Below are 18,247 nucleotides of genomic sequence, written 5' to 3'. Positions count from 1 at the left end.
GCAGACCTGGCCTTACGGGAGCGCCACCCAGCAGGGTGGGATAAACATGGTCACCAGAACACAGGCACCTTTGGGACAAGGCATTTATTACCACGTGCTCTGACGTCAGAGAGACTTGAGCGGGCTCCCTTCGAACACCATGAAGCAGGGGCACCTGGGGGGCTCAGGCCATGACCCCGGGGTCCCAGGATCGAGTTCCACCTCGGGCTCCCCGCATGGAGCCTGCTTCTCCCTCGGCCTGTGTCTCTGCTTCTCTCTGTCTCATGGATAAATAAATAACATCTTTAAAACAAAACAAAACCCGCAGGAAGCACGAATTCCTTGTGCAATGCTGTGAAGACGGGTACCTGATAAATCTAGATAATCGGAACCAAAGCTCTAGGAAATGTGCTGCTGCCTCCACCTAACGTGGAGTGTGTTGAAGGTACAGGAATCCACCTGCTGAAGACTCCAGAACCCCTACCCCTGCTGCATCTCTATCTGGGGAAGAAATATTGCTAACAATACCCCATAGAACAGGATGAAAGTCCTCTTCTAAATTGAAATTATACAACTCTATCATCAAAACGGACATTTTTCAAGATAAAAACGGAGCACATAAGGATTGATGAACTCAAGAGAAAGATCCCAGAATAAACAGTCTCTACAAATTTAATTTCTCTGAAACAACTGTAAATACACAATATCGATTACTTTACCTGAATTAAAAACCCTCAAAGCCCGCACAGAGCCACTCTTCATCAAGAATAAAGTTCTACATGTATGGGAATTAAATCCCCCCAAAATTTAGTTAACACAATTGAACGTAATTAATCATTGTTAAAATATCAAAACAGAGGAGTACATTTCAGAATATATACATGCAGCAATTTTTAAAGCTCGAGTAAGGCACACTCTAAAATGTAGCCAACAGTGTATTAATAATTAGGCATACAATGTAGTTAGGATTCAAAAAAATTATATATATGATTGACATATAAATCTACATACATATATACATATAATTTTCTCTTATTGGATTTTAGGAAAAAACATATCATAATTCTCTCTATATTGTACTTTATTTACAAATCAGGAACTTAATGAACAATTATGTGGGATTAAAGTGTTCAGGAAGACTTACCCATATACGCTGTACTTTTGTACACATTATTGCATTTAAAAAAAATCTGTGATTTTCAACAACAAACCTCAGAGGTATCAAAATAAAGGAAATTTCTTCTCCCTTAAATCTTAGATCCTATAATCTGATCAACCCTTCTAAAATTCTGCTTTCCTCTTATCAGTGCCCCATAAATCATTATTCAGTGGCTTCAGTTTCATTACAGGATGACGTTCAACTCTTTATTGTGATGTCCCACACGTTACGTGCTTTGGCCTCAAACTTTAATTTCAAGCCAGGCCATGCTCTTCACCGACTCCGCGTCAGCGAAGCTCATTCCAACCCCGAGCTGTGTTCCTCACTTCCAGGGCTCCTCTTTCTCATCTTCAAATCCTTCGGTCTTTATTTCTTATTTATTTACTTATTTTTAAGTAGGTTTCACCACACCCAATATAGGGCTTGAACTCACAACCTTGAGATCAAGAGTCCCAGGCTCCACTGGCTGGGCCAGCCGCGTGCCCGGAACCCTATTACCTTTAAATGTTGCATTTCCCACGTCCCCTGTGAGAACTTCCCTGATGTTTCTGTCGCCTCGCTGCAGGCCTGTCTTGAGCCTTGAACAGCCCCGCCACGTGCTGTTACAGGTCTACCTCCTGTGTTTAAGGCTGGTCTCGTCAACCCCACGGGAAACCCCTTGATTAGGGCCCTCGGCGCCCAGCGCAATCCTGGGGATACAATTATAAGCACGTGCCACCATCATCTTAATTGCCTCTGACGTTTCGCTTTATTCTCAACAATTTTTCTTTCCAACCACAGAAAAAGCACAACTAAAGGCCGAGTTTACGGTTGCTGTAGCGTCTCTCATTCTCTTCAGAAGCCACCTGATTTTTGCTATTTGCTCCATTTGATGCGTGAACTTCCCTGTGCAACTAAACTATATGGAATCTTGGATTTTCTTCAGACTAGGGGCTAATACCTTCAATCTCATCAGGCCTTAGGTAAGTTTCTATCTTTAGTGATGATTGTAATTTTGCAGACAGACTTTTTTCCCTTCTTAATGGAATATTTTGGATATTCAGTTGTTACCTCTGAAATTATAGAGGCTTAGAAAAAAAAGAGAAAGAAATCTGCAAAGTTTTCCTTTCGTTGAGTGTGATTTTTTCCCTTTTCTCTTTCTTCCCTAAGAACAGGGAAGGGGGGTATAGAGCGGTAGGATATAATCTTTTCAAAAGGTCACTCCGGCTGGGTATAGAAAAGCATAAATTACGGTCCCGCCTCCTCTGCTGCATGGGCAGTTTGAGCCTGTCAGGCTTGGGCAGCAGGTGCACAAAGCCGGGGCAGCTGCAAGGCCAGCGGCACGGCTCTCTTCTTCCATGTAACCGTAGACATGGTTTCTTAACCGCTACACGTCGGGTGCAGTGCTGGTTGTTTATGTATCAGCTCATTATCATCATTCAGCAAATCACGATTCCCATTTCTGCAAGAAAACACTGCGGCTTAGGGATGTTAGGTGACTTCTAGTAACAACTAGCAGGTGGCCCGGCCGGAGTCTGGGTGCGGAACGGATTCCACGGCCTCTGCTGCTTTCACTGCACCTCGCCCTGTCGGGGCCTGGCATTGCCAGGAACTCGGTCTCGGGAATGTTGGGGCTTGCGCTGCGACCTTGGCAGGTGCTGGGACGGCTGGGGCGACCAGGTTGCTGGGGAGTGGTGTCCTGCCCACCACTGCCGCGGTCCCGGCCTGCAGGGCTCCCCGTCTGGTGACAGGGTTGGCTCGGCCCGTCTGTCCTGGGACAGCTGACTGCGTGTCGCCCTTGGTGGCAGGAGAGCTGCCGGGCTTTACCTCTGTCAGGGCTCGAGACAAGGGCACCGGGGGAAGTCCACACGGTAAGAATAGACAGGATTTCACACAGGATGGAGGACTTCTCCCTGTAACAGCAGAGCCCAGAAGACAAACCAAAATAGGACCCTCTGGTCCTCTTGTTGGGCCGACAGAGGGCTCCCAGTGGTCGGCTGGTCGTGTCCTTATGCGAAGAGCCGTCAATAGAAGGAAACTGCAGTGTGATGACAATTGGGACTGTCCCTGTGTTACCTTGGGCGGGATCCAGTCACCGTGTTGTCTTCCGGGAAGGATGTGGCTGTGCATGCACATCGGAATCTGGGAGTTACTCTCAGTCCAGGCCCACGGTGTGGGGATGGAGGCCGCTCTTCCTTCCCCAGTTCCGGGTGCCCCGGGTGCACTGCACAGCATTCCCTTAGGAAGTCAGCACTCGAGAGATGTCTGTGTGCATCCACCCGGTGTTGCTTCCAGGTGGGCCCAAGTTCACGAGCAGGTATTTGGCACCGGACGGGTCTAGCTATGTAAGCAGGCATCACACGGTCACAGTAAAGGACACTCTGTGCGCCCATGACCTTTCACTCTTGTGTCATTTTAATAGTTGGCCTTTAAAGCGCTTTTATAAATCAGATTTTTTTGGTGTGTTAAAAAAAAAAAAAAGAAAAAAAAAAGAAAAGCGACCCTAGGAGGAGACTGGGGTGCAGCTGTCGATGGCATTGACAGTTGTGATGCTACAGGAGGACCTAGAGGTGGAACTTTTGGAGCCTCGGCCCCGCCTCTGGGTTTTCATGTTGGAGCCCTGGCTTCACCCGGTTACTCATCTACAGGGCGAGGATCGTGGCTCGCACCCCGGGGTGGTCTCGTGGAGACTGCGGCAGGCGGCCTTGTGCTGGGGGAGGCTGCTGGGGGGGGCTGGCGTGAGGGCCGGCGGGGCACCGGGCCTGGGGGTGGGGGTGGGTGGGGGTGGGGGGGTGCGCAGCCCGGGAGCCCCTGCCGCAGGCCGCACCTACCGCGGCGCACCTGGTGCTCCGTCCTGTCGCCCTTCCCCGCGGCCCTCGGTCCCGGCCCGAGGACCCCCCCCCCCCCCCCCCCGGCCGCGGGCGCAGGGTGCTCGCCCGCCTTCCCGTCCGCAGAGATGCACGTGAAGCGGTGTGAAGGGTTGGGCTTTTTTTTTTGTTCCTGGAAATGCAACGAACAAAAAAAAAAGTACAACAATCCAAACCCGACCGTCTCGTGGCGCCGGCTCGAGGCTCCGCAGGGTGCGCGCCCGCCCGCAGGCCCAGCCGCCTCGCCCGCCTCCCCCGGCCCCGGCCCCGGGCTCCGCCTCGGCCCCGCGCAGCGCCCCCGCCCCCGCCCAGGGAGGGAACAAAGGCGAGGCCGGCGGGGGACCCGCGGGGGGGCGGGCGCAGGGGCGGGGCGGGGCGGGCGCAGGCAGGGAGCAGGGCGAGGGGGGCGCAGGGGCGGGGCGGGGCGGGGCGGGCGCAGGGGCGGGGCGGGGCGGGCGCAGGCAGGGAGCAGGGCGAGGGGGGCGCAGGGGCGGGGCGGGGCGGGGCGGGCGCAGCGCAGAACGGGTCAGGCGCAGGGACAAGGCGGGCGCAGCGCAGGGGCGGGGCGAGCGCAGGGGCGGGCGCAGGGCCGAGGTGGGCGCAGGGGCGGGGCGGGAGGGTCCATCTTGCAGCGGCGCGCGGCGGGGAGCGCGGTGGCAGCGGCGGCGGGGGCGGCGGCGGCGGCGGCGGAGGCGGAGGCGGCTGCGGGCGGCGGGTCCCGCGGCCCGAGGCGGAGGTGGGGGGGCTGCGCCGCGGGGGGGCTACCGGGCTGGGGCCTGCGCCTGCGCCCCGCGGACCGCCTCGGCGCGGCCCAAGCCGGAGCCCACGGCCGCCTGGGCGGGTGCGGGTGCGGGTGCGGGTGCGGGTGCGGGCGGGGCGGGGAGGGGAGGGGAGGGGAGGGCGCCCCCGGCCCCGGCCCGGGCCCTCCGCGGGGCGGGCGCGGCCGAGGCCGAGCGCCCTTTGTCCTTCCCCTGCAGCAGCGCGGCCGGACCATCGAGCGCAGGCACCGGAGGACCCGCGGCTCGGAGGTAAACCCTCTTCCCTGCACGTTCAGGAACAGCAGAACACCCCGTTCCCTTTAGGCCCAGAGCCGCGCAAAATTAATCTACGTGTACACGCAGCGTGTTCCCATCCTCACGGGCGGACTCTCTTCTTCTCCTATTTTGCCAAAACTCAGAAAAAACAGATTCAGCGGAGCTGGGAAATCCTTATGTAGCAGTTACCCGACATGTATTACAACCCACAGATTTCTACTGAGAAACAGAGAGAAGACTTAGAAGCATTTTTTTTTCCCTCCTCCCATACCATGCTGCTAGGACTTGTAAAAACAGGGAGTTTTCTAATTCTAGAGACTTTTATACAAATAGGTATTCTGAAAGCACGATTTTATTTACCCAGCCACTCCTCTGGGAGAACCTGATGGAGCTGTTGATTAACTGGTTATACTTCTTACACAATGGGAAGGTTTCTTCAGGCTCTCCTTTTCTTAAAAAAAAACAAAAACAAACCATCTTTTTTTGCACTAGCTGAGCTATTAGGCCTCCCTGTAAGTCCTCCCATAACACCAGGTTATTCTTTCCATTCTATACATTTATGACAGGTTGGTTGCCTGGTCTTACTTGGGCCACAGCTTTTGTTCAGATATGCCCATTTCCATGAATGTGCTTTGTACCTGCTAGCCTATGAAATGCTTTTTATTTTTTTATTTTTTACCTTTTCATGAAATTGTAGTTCAAGAGAATCAGGCTCTCTTTCAGGACCTTTCTTGGTTAATGTACCCGGGCTCTGACATAAAAATGTCTATTTACATTTTGTGTATTTGTGCACATTGTAATTTAAACCACCTTAGATTTATATAGTTTACCAGTTTACAAAACTGGCACAAATTACTTAATCTTCCCCAAAACATGATGAAGTACATAATGTAAAAAATCCTCATTCCATGATGGGTAAAACTCCTGTTGGAACTTAGGTAGTCAGAGACAGGGTCAGCGCTGTTTCCTCTGCTAGGGAGCCTGTTACAGCCCAAGTTGTAAAAAAAAATTTGTAATTTTAGAAGGGATTCATAGATCCATGATTAAACGTCTCCATTTTATGAATGAGAACACAGAATTTTTGACCCACTTTCTAGATAGTGCTAAAAGTCTAAGAATTGGGAAGCTCAGGTCCTATGGCTAGCTCACTGTGTATAACTGGGAAAGTTCCATTTTTGGAGGGGGGGGGGCTCAGTTTTTTCACTTATGAAAAATGTTTTCCAGATCATCTCTTCCGTTTTATTCCTACCTCATGACTTTTGTTACCATATGTTCCCTACATATTGGTAATCCTAAACACCTACTAATTTTAACTGCCTTAAACTTTTATATTTTAAATTTTGGGTAGGTATGGTAAAAATGTATGCCTTATCTTTGTTTTTTCACTCAACTATAAAAGTACTGTTCTAAGATTAGGATCTGCATGGAGAAGGAGGGCACTCATACATCACTGGTTAGCGTTCATACATTGCTATATGCCTTCTAGAGGGAAGCCTGGTAATCTTTCAGGGTCCTTAAAAGTGTTTCTACTCTTTGACACACCTAACAGTACAGTTAGAGGAGTCTAAGTGTAATAGGAAATAATCAGAGCTGTGGACCAAGACTTTCCTACAAGGTGTTCATTTAAGTGTTATGATCCAAAAAGACATACAGCCAGTAAGAGCATATCCGTAAGATGGACTATCACATTTTAGAAGAATATATAAGGATAGGGGAAATACATGTGATCAAGTGAAAAATGGTGGTTACAAAATTGTGTGATGCTACCAGTTTTGTTAGAATATGTATCTGCATCACACACAAGATTGGAAGAAATGAAACAAAATAATGTTATTCCTTGCTGATGTGATTATTGGCGATCTTTCCCCTGTATTTTCTGGATTTACTGTACTCAGAAATTACTTTTATAGTTTAAGAAAAACATAAAAGCTAGTTGCTTGGATACCCTAACTTCATTATGGTGCCAACTTTCTATGTCCTTTTTATGGCACTTGTCATACTTTTCAGAGCAACAATATCTTCGTAAATGTGCTGTATTTCTGAATTTAGGACAGGAATTGATTTTTTGGCCTATAGTTCATCTTTTTAAATATCACTAGGTCACTGGATTATTCATTCTTGTTATTCACTAAAGACACTGCCATCTTAATTACTTTGGCCTGGAACCCTGGATAGTAGAATGGTACTAGATGAATAGAGTTCTGTGCCCACTTCTCGTAACAGTTAACCAAATTACAGGCATCCTCTGACATACAGAATAGTTACATTCCCATTAAGCTTTCTATGAAGCAAATTCCGATAACGTAAGCTTCTTTTTAAGGAAATTCATTTCCATTATAGATGTAGACCTATTACTACAGAGAAGTTGACATGAACATTTTTGTTGATTGTATAAATTATTGTCTTTCCTGTGGCATTAGTGCCAGAAGTAAATCCTACTTGGCAGTAGCCTGGCATCCCATTATAACTCCCAGAGGGGCTTTTTCTTTTTTTTTTTTTACCCCCTGCATTTTTGTGCTATCGAATATGAGCAAGGAGTGCCAACGCAGTAGATGTAATATAGCCAACCTAAAAGCTGCTTGAAGTTTAGCATAAACAGCCTTCTACTTGATAGGTCAGGTGTACTTTAGCATAAGATGTATACATACTTCGACGTTGAGCAAAAGGGACTTTGTTTATACTGATTGCATTTCCAATAGTCCTCTTAGACTAAGTTCTTACTAGTTGGTATGTAGTGCTTCCCCTTCTACGGTGTTACATACGACGCATAAGTAGCCTCACTTATCTAGATAAATCCAGCTAGCTACCTACTGAATGCCAGACTTTGATAATACTTTCTGAAAGCTGGCATTAACCTGAAATACAGATTTAGATTGTGATGGAAATAGATACCAACTGACAGTGATTGCCAAATTTATGGTTGTGTAAGAGGACAAGTCGTTTTAGGGGTAAAAATTTTCCATCTTCATTTAAGCCCGCTTATATTTATTTGGGAGAAAGGAGACCAGACATTTCTGGTTTGACCTTTCCAGAAGTCATTTTCCAACTTAATTGGAACTCTTTAACAGGTAAAGATAAATAGCTAATCTGTTTAGGATTGGAGTAGGAGAAAATTTAGTCTATATATGTGTGTTTTCCTTAAATTCAGACTCATTCAAATTTATTTCATCTAGATGGGAGAGAATAGGCTTAAATACTGTTGGGAAATCACATAGACTTCTGTGGGGTTTTTTTCTTGTTAAATTAAAGAAATTTTTTTCCAAAAGTAATGTCTACATCCGGCATGGGACTTGAACTCGTGACCCCGAGAATCAAGAGTTGCATGCTCTTCCAGGTGAGCCAGCCGGGCATGCTCCCACAGATATCTCGATAGTTGTACAGAAGTGTAGTAGGGGGATATCTGATCCAGCTGTATCCTAAAACCCTACTGACATAATGCTCTGGGTTTACAGGATTACAGAATAATAGCGAGGGTAATTATCAAGAGACACAAGGAGAAGATAAAAGGGAAAGAAAGATAAGTAAGGTGAAGAGGCAGGTAGGGGATAAGGAAAGAATAAGAGGAAATCAAACGATTGTACACCTTGACACAGGAGGATGAGTTACGAGAATAAACAAAGGAAAGAGTTTAGCAAAATAGTGGTTCAGAGAAGAGAATGAAGGAAAGGGAAAAAAAACCTGTTTTGTTTTGTTTTTTTTAATGGTTCGGTAACTAGTAAGGGTAATGACCTGGTTTTTATGTTTCTGAGAATGTTATTATAGTCCAAAACCTCTGTGAACTTGCTGAATAGGTGGGTCTTCCAAGCTGATGGACCTTTTGTTCTAGGGTTATTTTGCCCTACTTATCAGGAATCCTACTAGATATATCCTGGGGGATATCTTAACTACTAATTCTGGAATAATGCCAGAAAAGGGAAGTTTCTTATTGTCTTATATGGATACATAGGTAACTTTTATATTTTTTGCAGGAGCCACATAACAATTAGATAAGCTCTTTTAAGTACTATATATATCTTCAGTATTCCCTTTGAGATTCTTAAACTCACTTTATCCTGTTTTGATCACATAAGTTATGGAACCGACTCTAAAAGCCAGAATAAAGTATGACAACACATTGATATGGAACACTTAAATATTTTGTAAATAATTTTCATATATTATAATTTTCAAAACACTTGTAACAGTGAGGAGATAAACTGCAATATGTATAAGTGGTTTGTCAAACGCCGCTAAGAACCAGACAAGTATGTCCGCCTCCTCGCAGGCCTGGATCCAAAGATTCTCAGTAATATATTTATTTTATAAAAGATAAAACAGTACTACAGCAGATCAAGCTCCTGTAAAGCTTATCATACTTAGCTAATGCTTCTCAAGTTTTGCTTTTTAAGCTAAATATGGTTTTCTTATAATTAGTCCCTTTTAGTTTTTTACTTTTTTGTGAAAATTTTCAAATATACAGAAAATCTGAAAAAATACTTTAATAAATATCCTTACATCCTCTACCCGGATTCAGTAACTACACCCTAAGTTTTTTTTTTTTTTTTTAAAGATTTTTATTTTTATTCATTTATTCATGAGAGACAGAGAGAGAGACACACACAGAGAGGTGGGGGCAGAGACATGAGCAGAGGGAGAAGCAGGCTCCCTACCGGGAGCCCAATGTGGGACTCGATCCCAGGACCGGGATCATGCCCTGAGCTGAAGGCAGACGCTCAACCACTGAGCCACCCAGGTGTCCCATTTTTTTTTTTTAAAGATTTTTTTTTTTTAATTATTTATTTATGATAGTCATACAGAGAGAGAGAGAGGCAGAGACACAGGCAGAGGGAGAAGCAGGCTCCATGCCCCGGGAGCCTGACATGGGATTCGATCCCGGGTCTCCAGGATCGCGCCCTGGGCCAAAGGCAGGCGCCAAACCACTGCGCCACCCAGGGATCCCTTTTTTAAAGATTTTATTTATTCATGAGAGACACAGAGAAAGGCAGAAGGAGAAGCAGGCTCCTTGCAGGGAACCCCACCCTAGGTTTCTTTTTCTTTTTTTTAATATTTTTTATTTATTTATTTGAGAGAGAGAGGAGACACAGGCAGAGGGAGAAGCAGGCTCCATGCAGGGAGCCTGACGTGGGACTCGATGCCGGGTCCAGGATCAGGCCCTGGGCTGAAGGCGGCGCTAAACCGCTGAGCCACCCAGGCTGTCCCTACCCTAGGTTTCAAGAAAGCATTACAGGTGGGTCTCATCCTAGCAGAATACAGTACACTACTTGAAAATAAGATTAATATGCTGAGAGGAAGTGATTTTAAAAAGTGATCCCTTTTATTCTAAGCACTGTTTCAGGAAAGACTGTTGGCTCCCAGTTTAGTATAGGTTTGCATAATTTAGTTTTGTCTGTGAGGTGTGTGTCAGTATTTGCAATGTAGTTTCTTATTAAGTATCTACTTTGCAATTCTTGAATCCAAAGATGCCTCAAAGCAGGATGGAAATTTAAGTCTCTAAAATACAAAGTAGTATTAACTTCTCTTTTTGTTCTCTAATGGGATTTGGAAGGAAATCATGGGTAATATCTTGAACAACTTTATATTCCTATCAATTAAATTCAAAGGCTTAATAGGAAAGTTTCTTTGAATAGTTTATTAAGATTAATGTTTAAAGAGTGTATAAATGAGCACCTTTTGTATTATAATTACTTTGAGTTGATCATTTAAAAATAAGGGACTTGTAGGAGAGAGAAGTCTAATACACAGATGTTAGGTTTTGCTTCTATTTTATGACACTTTCTAAGTATTGACTTTTCCATTTTTAATATTTCTGGTTATCATGTTTCAGTTTTCATTTGTAGACACTTACTGCTATATACCCACTCAAGGTAGGATTGTAAAACAGTTTTCACAGTCTACCCTGAGTGCAGATATCATGAATATTTGCCTAAAAATAAATCTGTGGTGGTGTTATACAACTGCATTTGTCACAACTCACAGAACTATATACCAAAAAGAGTGAATTTCATTGTATACAGATTAAAAGTATATTTAAAAACACACATGGCAGGAAAATGAGGTAGAAAATGAGAGGGGGTAGACAATTAGGTATATATTTGTTTCTTTGTTGGTATAAAACTTGGGAAATTTCTAATTGGTGCATAAAACATATTTTTGTCCTTCAAAGATTTAGACTTTCTTGGTATTCAGAAACACATTCAAAGGAAAAATCAGCCTTGGAAATGTGTTTGCTATTGTACATTGAATTTGATAGGGTTTAAGTTGAAATTTTATGACTGGACAACAATAATTTTGTTCACATAAAGTTTCTTCTATACTGGTAAAAAAATTAGCTGTAGAAAAGAGGGGATTTGTATTTTAGTTTGTACAAGAGTATGTTTTATTGACTTCTTCAGATTTTTATGTTAGCCACACTTTAAGGATATGTAAGTTCCTTTACTACAAAGTATACTCTTCACTTACTGAGACTAAAAACCTTATTAATTAGTATTTTCCTTTAAAATGTTTCAGGCAACAAACTTGCTATGGTTTCTTGGATTTGGTTGTCTCATTTTTCTCTAAAAGTTGGCTCTGGAAGTGGTCACATTAATTTGGTCATAGAGGAAAAAGAAATGTTTAGCTTTTAAAGTGAATGGAAATAAGAATATTTAAATTATAAACCAAAATTTGTAAGCTGCATCACTCAAAATGGAACAGGATCCACCATAATTTTGATGCACATTTTTATGTTTTTAAAAAGATGTATTTATTTGAAAGAGAGAGCATGCGTGTGCGCACGCTGGCGGTGGGGCAGAGGAAGATGAGCAGATTCCGCACTGAATGGGGAGCCTCACTCTGGGCTTGATCCCAGGACCTGAGATCATGGTCTGAGCTAAAATCTAGAGTCGGTCCCTTAACCAACCGAACCTTACCCAGGTGCCCTTACTGCAAATTAAAAATATATATATATATATTTTTAAAGATTTTATTTATTCATGAGAGAGACAGAGAGAGAGAGAGGCAGAGACACAGGCAGAGGGAGAAGCAGGCTCCATGCAGGGAGCCCAATGTGGGACTCTATCTCAGGACCCCAGGATCATGCCTTGGGTGGAAGGGAGGTGCTAAGGAAACCTCTGAGCCACCCAGGTGTCCCTATGCAAACCTTTAAATAGTCTTTACCTCTGATTCATTTTCAGACCTATAAGGTGATTATGGCATTGATGTCTGTTTACCACTAAATTTTCTTGTGTATGACATTTTCCTGTTTACTTTTGATCACACTTGATTGCCTTAAAATTCTTTTTGGCCCCTATTACAGTATCTTTCTCAGAGTTCCTCAAAGTTTCTCTTTGCTTTTTTCCTCTGCATCCCAACCACTTGGTATTGTTTTTCCTCTTATTTAATATGCTTGGATAAGAATGTCTGGAAATACTAACCTTGCAAGAATGAATAAATTATCTTATTGAATGCTGACCCCCATTACTTTCCTGTTTCTACTGCCTTCTCCAAAATCTAGTTTTGCCATAGAATTCTTAGGTGAAAGAGGGACAAGGAGCAGTGGAGATGATAAAATGTAGAACAGGACTCAGGTAGGAGGATCATCAAAAGTTTTCCTTTTCTGTTCTAGAGTCAGAATGTTTTACAGCTGCTACAGAACTTCTCTCAGGGAGTACACTAACTCCAGTCTTTATAGCCATTCTCCTCCAGTCTTTATAGCCATTCTCCTCCTCCCAATGCTTTTCAAATAACCTTTGCTTTAATTCTGCATATAATTGTATAACTTATTATACATATCTCCCATAACTTAATGTAAAACCACAAACTAATTAGCCTTGGAAATAGCTAACTTTTTAAATACTATTTCTCTTTTAGATTATAGCTCTAATTGTGACTCCTAAAATTACAGCCAAAATTTATTTACTTTTGATTATAAGATGGTCTACAGATTATTAGACTCTATTTTATTTATTAGTTTGGTGGTACTGTGACATACATATGTCCCTCAGCAAGCTGAATGAGGACATATTTAGCACTATATTTGGTTTTAACACTTTAGGGATGGAGGTTTTAAAGTGTACATTTTAAAATAATAAACTTGAACTGAGAAATGATATTCTTTGGATCAGGAATCTCAAATTTTTTGGTCTCAGGACTTTATATTACACTCGTAAAAACTGAGGATCCGAAGAGGTTTTATTTACATATGTACTGTATGTTAGATGTTTATTGTATTGGAAATTAAAACAAAAATTTTCAGATATTTAGAATAACGATAAACCCATTACGTGCTAACACAAATAATTTGTGAAAAATAACATTTTCAAAACAGTTTTGAGAAGAGTGGCTTTACTTTACATACTTATAGTTCTCTTTAATGAACTGCTATTAATAGATTATAACTGGAGTCTTTAATCTGTCCCTGCGTTACACCTGTTACAGTACGTTATTTTGGTTGAAATATACAAAGAAGATCATATCTGGTCTTGCAGATAATATAGTTGATAAAGGGAGGAATATTTTAATAGCCTTTTCTGATCATTGTGGATCTTCGATACTATACCAAAACTCAACAAGTGGTAGTTTCTTAAAAGTTGCAATATGAAATTTGGAATCATACTGTTGTATTGGTCTTTTGATCTTTTACCCAAGCATGATTTATAACATGCATTGGTGATCTGGACCAATTTGTTCATTGTGTTATGCAGATCCCCAAATATTAATATTTTATTATACAATAATGTCCCCCTAAAAAAATTAAAAGCCCACATTCTTTAAAATTACCATGTATTTCATTAGAAAATCTTTAATGGATATGTTGGCAAATTGAACTCCAATAAAAAGAATTTTTAAAAAATCTTTAATGAGAAGTTATCAAGCTCTTAAGTGGCAAAAATTTTTGCCAGAATTCTAATTTTTACTCAAAAACTTAACTTTTATCATTGGTAAGAAATATCATTTGTTTCCCTAAAGTGAAGGGTTTATTTCATTTTTGAGAAGATGCTTGCTTTACCTAAGTCTAAATAGCCAGTTTGTCATTCGTTCTGTAAAAATTGTGTTCCACAAGGAAAAAAGCAGCTGTTTGAGACTGCGACTCAATCATGTAATTGCTTTTTCTCCAGACGGTATCTGTTGGATGCAGCAGTAATGCTTTGTTTACTTCCTATTTTGTCATTCAAAGTATTAAAAAGGCATGTACACAAGAATCAAGATTTAATAAGATAAATAAATACTTGCTGCTGCTTCATAAACAACATTCTTAAAGGAAACTGGCTACCACCCCTCACTCGTGCTGTGGGTGTATAGTAATGAGGAGTACAGTAACTCGTGGTACGTTTGGGGCTACCCTTTGCCTTGCTGGATTCCTGCTGAGGCTCCAGCAGTGTCTACTTACCATTGCTTTTACAGCACTATTGTCAACGTGCCAAAAGCAAGTATCATCTCAGTATTACTGTGAAAAAAGTATTGACCTTCAAGAATGACTTGAAAGAGCCTTAGCCACACCAGATTTCTGCCCACATTTTGAGAATTGATGCTCTAGACAGTCCTGGTGGTTAAAACAACAACAACTACTCATTTAATTCTCTAAAGAATGAATTGCAGCTCTCATGTTTTTACTTATGATTTTAATAATTGTAATCTTGCCTTTGAAATAGAAAAATTTGCCAATTTTTAATAAGAGCCTGAACAAGATGCATGCTTGAATTTATATTTCTGTGCTTCTTTCTTTTAAATAGCATACCATTTTCTAATTGTGGGCCCAGACTAAAGAGCTCATTCTATTCAGACACTGAGTAGCTTTGTTTCTGACAGCTAGTAGTCAGCTTTCTGTTTTAAAACAATCAAGTTGGGTCCTGCTGGCTCAACTTGCAGTTGTCCTAGACCTAACCCTATCTCAGCCAAAGACTGTTGTTGGAAAGCCCACACAAAGCCCTTGTGTACAGGGAGTCCTGCTAATAAGGAGTGTGTTCTAGTCCTAGCAGATTAAATCTGCTTTGGTGTGCATTCCCTTCCCAAATTTCTCACTCATTTCCTTTGTTTGCCTGGTTATTTCAGAGAGAGATCGTTTTTAATGCCCGTGAAGAGAGTTTCTTCTGATTATTACTGGAGTAAAAATGTTTCTTTCTCTATGGTAGGATGTGATGGAGCTGCTTGAAGAAGATCTCACGTGCCCAATTTGTTGCAGTCTGTTTGATGATCCTCGAGTTTTGCCTTGCTCACACAACTTTTGCAAAAAATGCTTAGAAGGTATCTTAGAGGGAACTGTACGGAATTCCTTGTGGAGAGCCTCTCCATTCAAGTGCCCTACATGCCGTAAGGAAACGTCAGCTGCTGGAGTTAATAGCCTGCAGGTTAATTACTCCCTGAAGGGTATTGTGGAAAAGTATAACAAAATCAAGATCTCTCCCAAAATGCCAGTGTGCAAAGGACACTTAGGGCAGCCTCTCAACATTTTCTGCTTGACTGATATGCAGCTCATTTGTGGGATCTGTGCTACTCGTGGTGACCACACCAAGCACGTCTTCTGTTCTATTGAAGATGCCTATGCTCAGGAAAGAGATGCCTTTGAGTCGCTCTTCCAGAGCTTTGAGACCTGGCGTCGGGGAGATGCTCTTTCTCGCTTGGATACCTTGGAAACTAGCAAAAGGAAATCTCTACAGTTACTGACTAGAGATTCAGATAAGGTGAAGGAGTTTTTTGAGAAGTTACAACACACATTAGATCAAAAGAAGAACGAAATCCTGTCTGACTTTGAGACCATGAAACTTGCAGTTATGCAAGCCTATGACCCGGAGATCAACAAACTCAACACTATCTTGCAGGAACAACGAATGGCCTTTAACATTGCTGAGGCTTTCAAAGACGTGTCAGAACCCATCATATTTCTGCAACAGATGCAGGAGTTCAGGGAGAAAATAAAAGTAATCAAGGAGACTCCTTTACCTCCCTCTAACTTGCCCACCAGTCCTTTAATGAAGAACTTTGATACCAGCCAGTGGGAAGACATAAAACTAGTAGATGTGGATAAACTTTCCTTGCCTCAAGACACTGGCACATTCATTAGCAAGATTCCCTGGAGCTTTTATCAGTTGTTTGTGGTGGTCCTTCTGTTCGGCCTTCTTGTTTTCTTTGGTCCCACTATATTTCTAGAAGGATCTTTATTTGATGAACTCACAATTTGGAAAGACCATCTCTCAAACTTCAGTTCCTATCTGACTAAATCAGCTGATTTTGTAGAACAATCAATGTTTTACTGGGAACAGGTGATGGATGGGTTTTTCATTTTCAGTGAAAAATTTAAGAATTTTATGTTGGTGGTGCTGAACAATGTGGCAGACTTTGTGTGCAAATATAAACTATTATAAAAACCTGTTGCAAGTATATAGTTCTCTGTCTTTTGTTAGAAATTTGTTGACGAGCCGAGCGGTAGTTCAGATTTGGTCAAGATTTAAGTCAGATATTTTCCTGCAAAAGTATGCCTTTCAAAAGTAATGTCCTGTTCGTGGTGTTCAAATTAGGTAGCATAAAGATAAATGTGAATTTAATAGTACAGTCCTGAACCCTCCCTTCCTTTTTAAAGAGTGCTTTTGAAATACACCTCCTACCCCCAATGTTGGTTGTGTTTACGCTGTGGAAAGAGGAGGCGAAAGAGCACACGATCTGATAGTGTATTAATGAGGAAGTGTAACCGTGATTGTTCATTTAAGCATGTAATAAAGATGACTCTTGTAAAAGCAGCTTTTTTTGAGACTGAACGTTCTTTAAAAAAAAAAAAAAGTAAAGAAATATGGGTGGATTGGACTTCCAAATTTTTCTAGATTTGGATTTCTAAATTTTACTTTTTTGCTGAAATGTAAATCTCAGGTGAACAAAAAGCATTTTCCAGCATTTTTAGGAGGGTGGAGATTTCAGCTTGCCTTTTTCTCCTTTGGTCTTGTAAACTTATCACCAAAGGAATTCAGTGATACAGTACAGCAGTGTTAGGTAGCTGTGCAACCAAAGGCACAGGTTCAAAAAAAAAAAAAAAAAAAAGTCACACACATGGCAAGAACAGGAAATGGGAAAGCCTTTTTACTGGCAGCTAAGTGTTGTGTTGTTCCAAAGTATCATGGCAACTGTACAACCAAACCAATGCACTTGCTTAACATCTTTCTAAAGAGTAAGATTAATTTGATGATAGATGGAACAGTCTTTCAGCTATTATAAAGTACAAAGCAATCAGCTAAACACTAATGTGTGTTAGCTATAATTTAAATCTTTTTTAGAAAGACAGCAAGAAATGCACATACATATATACAACTGGGGAAAAAAGAAAACACTATTTGCTGTCCTATCTGCTTGCATGAGATAAAGATGCCCTATCTCCCACAGATTAAAAATACTTCATTTTCTCATCATGCTTAGAATTCAGGTGAAACAAGAAGTGATCTCATCTTACAATGCTCTCTAGTCCCTTATTTTTGTCATGGAACAGGATATTCCTTGGAAAGCCCAGAGTGTCTTTTACCCTGTCCTTTAATTTGGTTGAGAGGAGGCAACTAAATTTAAAGTACAGAAGAATCCAGCTACGGGAGTAAGTCAAATTAAGCTGCTAGTTGAGGTAATGGCTGCCTCATCCATAATTGACAATTCATGATTTAGCCACTAAATTGCTAAGGGGTTCATAAATTACGATCATGTTTCTCTGTAAATCTTACTCTGCTGTGATAACTCACTGTAGATAAGAGGCCTGGGGAAAGGGGAGTGCTTTTCTGATCCCAGTATTTTTATTCTAAAGATTATAATTTATTTGAGAGCACGAGGGAGATGGGGAGAGAGAGAGCAAGTGTGCATGTGAGCTCACGCACCAGTGGGGGAGGGGCGGAGAGACAGGGAGAAGCAGGGCCTGACACTGGGCTGGATCCAAGGCCCCCCAACCCATCATGACCTGAGCTGAAGGCAGACACTTAACTAAGCCATCTAGGGACCCCTCTCAGTATATATATATACATATATATATATATATTTTTTTTAGGATTTTATTTATTCATGAGAGACATAGAGGCAGAGACACAGGCAGAAGGAGAAGCAGGCTCCCTGCGGGGAGCCCGATGTGGGGCTCGACTCCTGGACCCCGGGATCACAACCTGAGCTGAAGGCAGATGCTCAATCAATGAGCCACCCAGGTGCCTCCCAGTATTTTTTTTTCTCTTTCTTTAAAATAGAGATATACAATAGGATTTCATGGAGATTTTTTTTTTTAATGGAATACAGGA

At 42.2% G+C, this 18,247-nt stretch overlaps 1 protein-coding gene across 2 annotated transcripts; it reads left to right on the top strand.

Moving 5' to 3' along the window:
- Positions 1-4,613: 4,613 nt before the first annotated feature.
- On the top strand, positions 4,614-16,729 carry TRIM13 (tripartite motif containing 13). Of its 2 annotated transcripts, XM_072760523.1 has the most exons (3): positions 4,641-4,720; positions 4,962-5,012; positions 15,128-16,729. In XM_072760523.1, the coding sequence occupies exon 3, from the start codon at positions 15,134-15,136 to the stop codon at positions 16,355-16,357; it is 1,224 nt and encodes a 407-aa protein (XP_072616624.1). In that variant the 5' UTR covers positions 4,641-4,720; positions 4,962-5,012; positions 15,128-15,133; the 3' UTR covers positions 16,358-16,729. The 2 variants fall into 2 exon arrangements, with proteins under 2 accessions (XP_072616623.1, XP_072616624.1); XM_072760522.1 differs by lacking the exon at positions 4,962-5,012 and having other exon boundaries at positions 4,614-4,720.
- Positions 16,730-18,247: the final 1,518 nt, after the last annotated feature.

This window comes from Vulpes vulpes, chromosome 6 (genome assembly GCF_048418805.1).
Source record: "Vulpes vulpes isolate BD-2025 chromosome 6, VulVul3, whole genome shotgun sequence".
Lineage (NCBI taxonomy): Eukaryota > Metazoa > Chordata > Mammalia > Carnivora > Canidae > Vulpes > Vulpes vulpes.
Note: the sequence above shows the minus strand (reverse complement) of the source record. Positions and strands in the feature narration are given on the sequence as shown.

Coding starts and splice junctions, on each gene's coding strand:
- TRIM13 (XM_072760522.1), top strand. CDS start 15,134: ATGGAGCTGCTTGAAGAAGATCTCACGTGCCCAATTTGTTGCAGTCTG.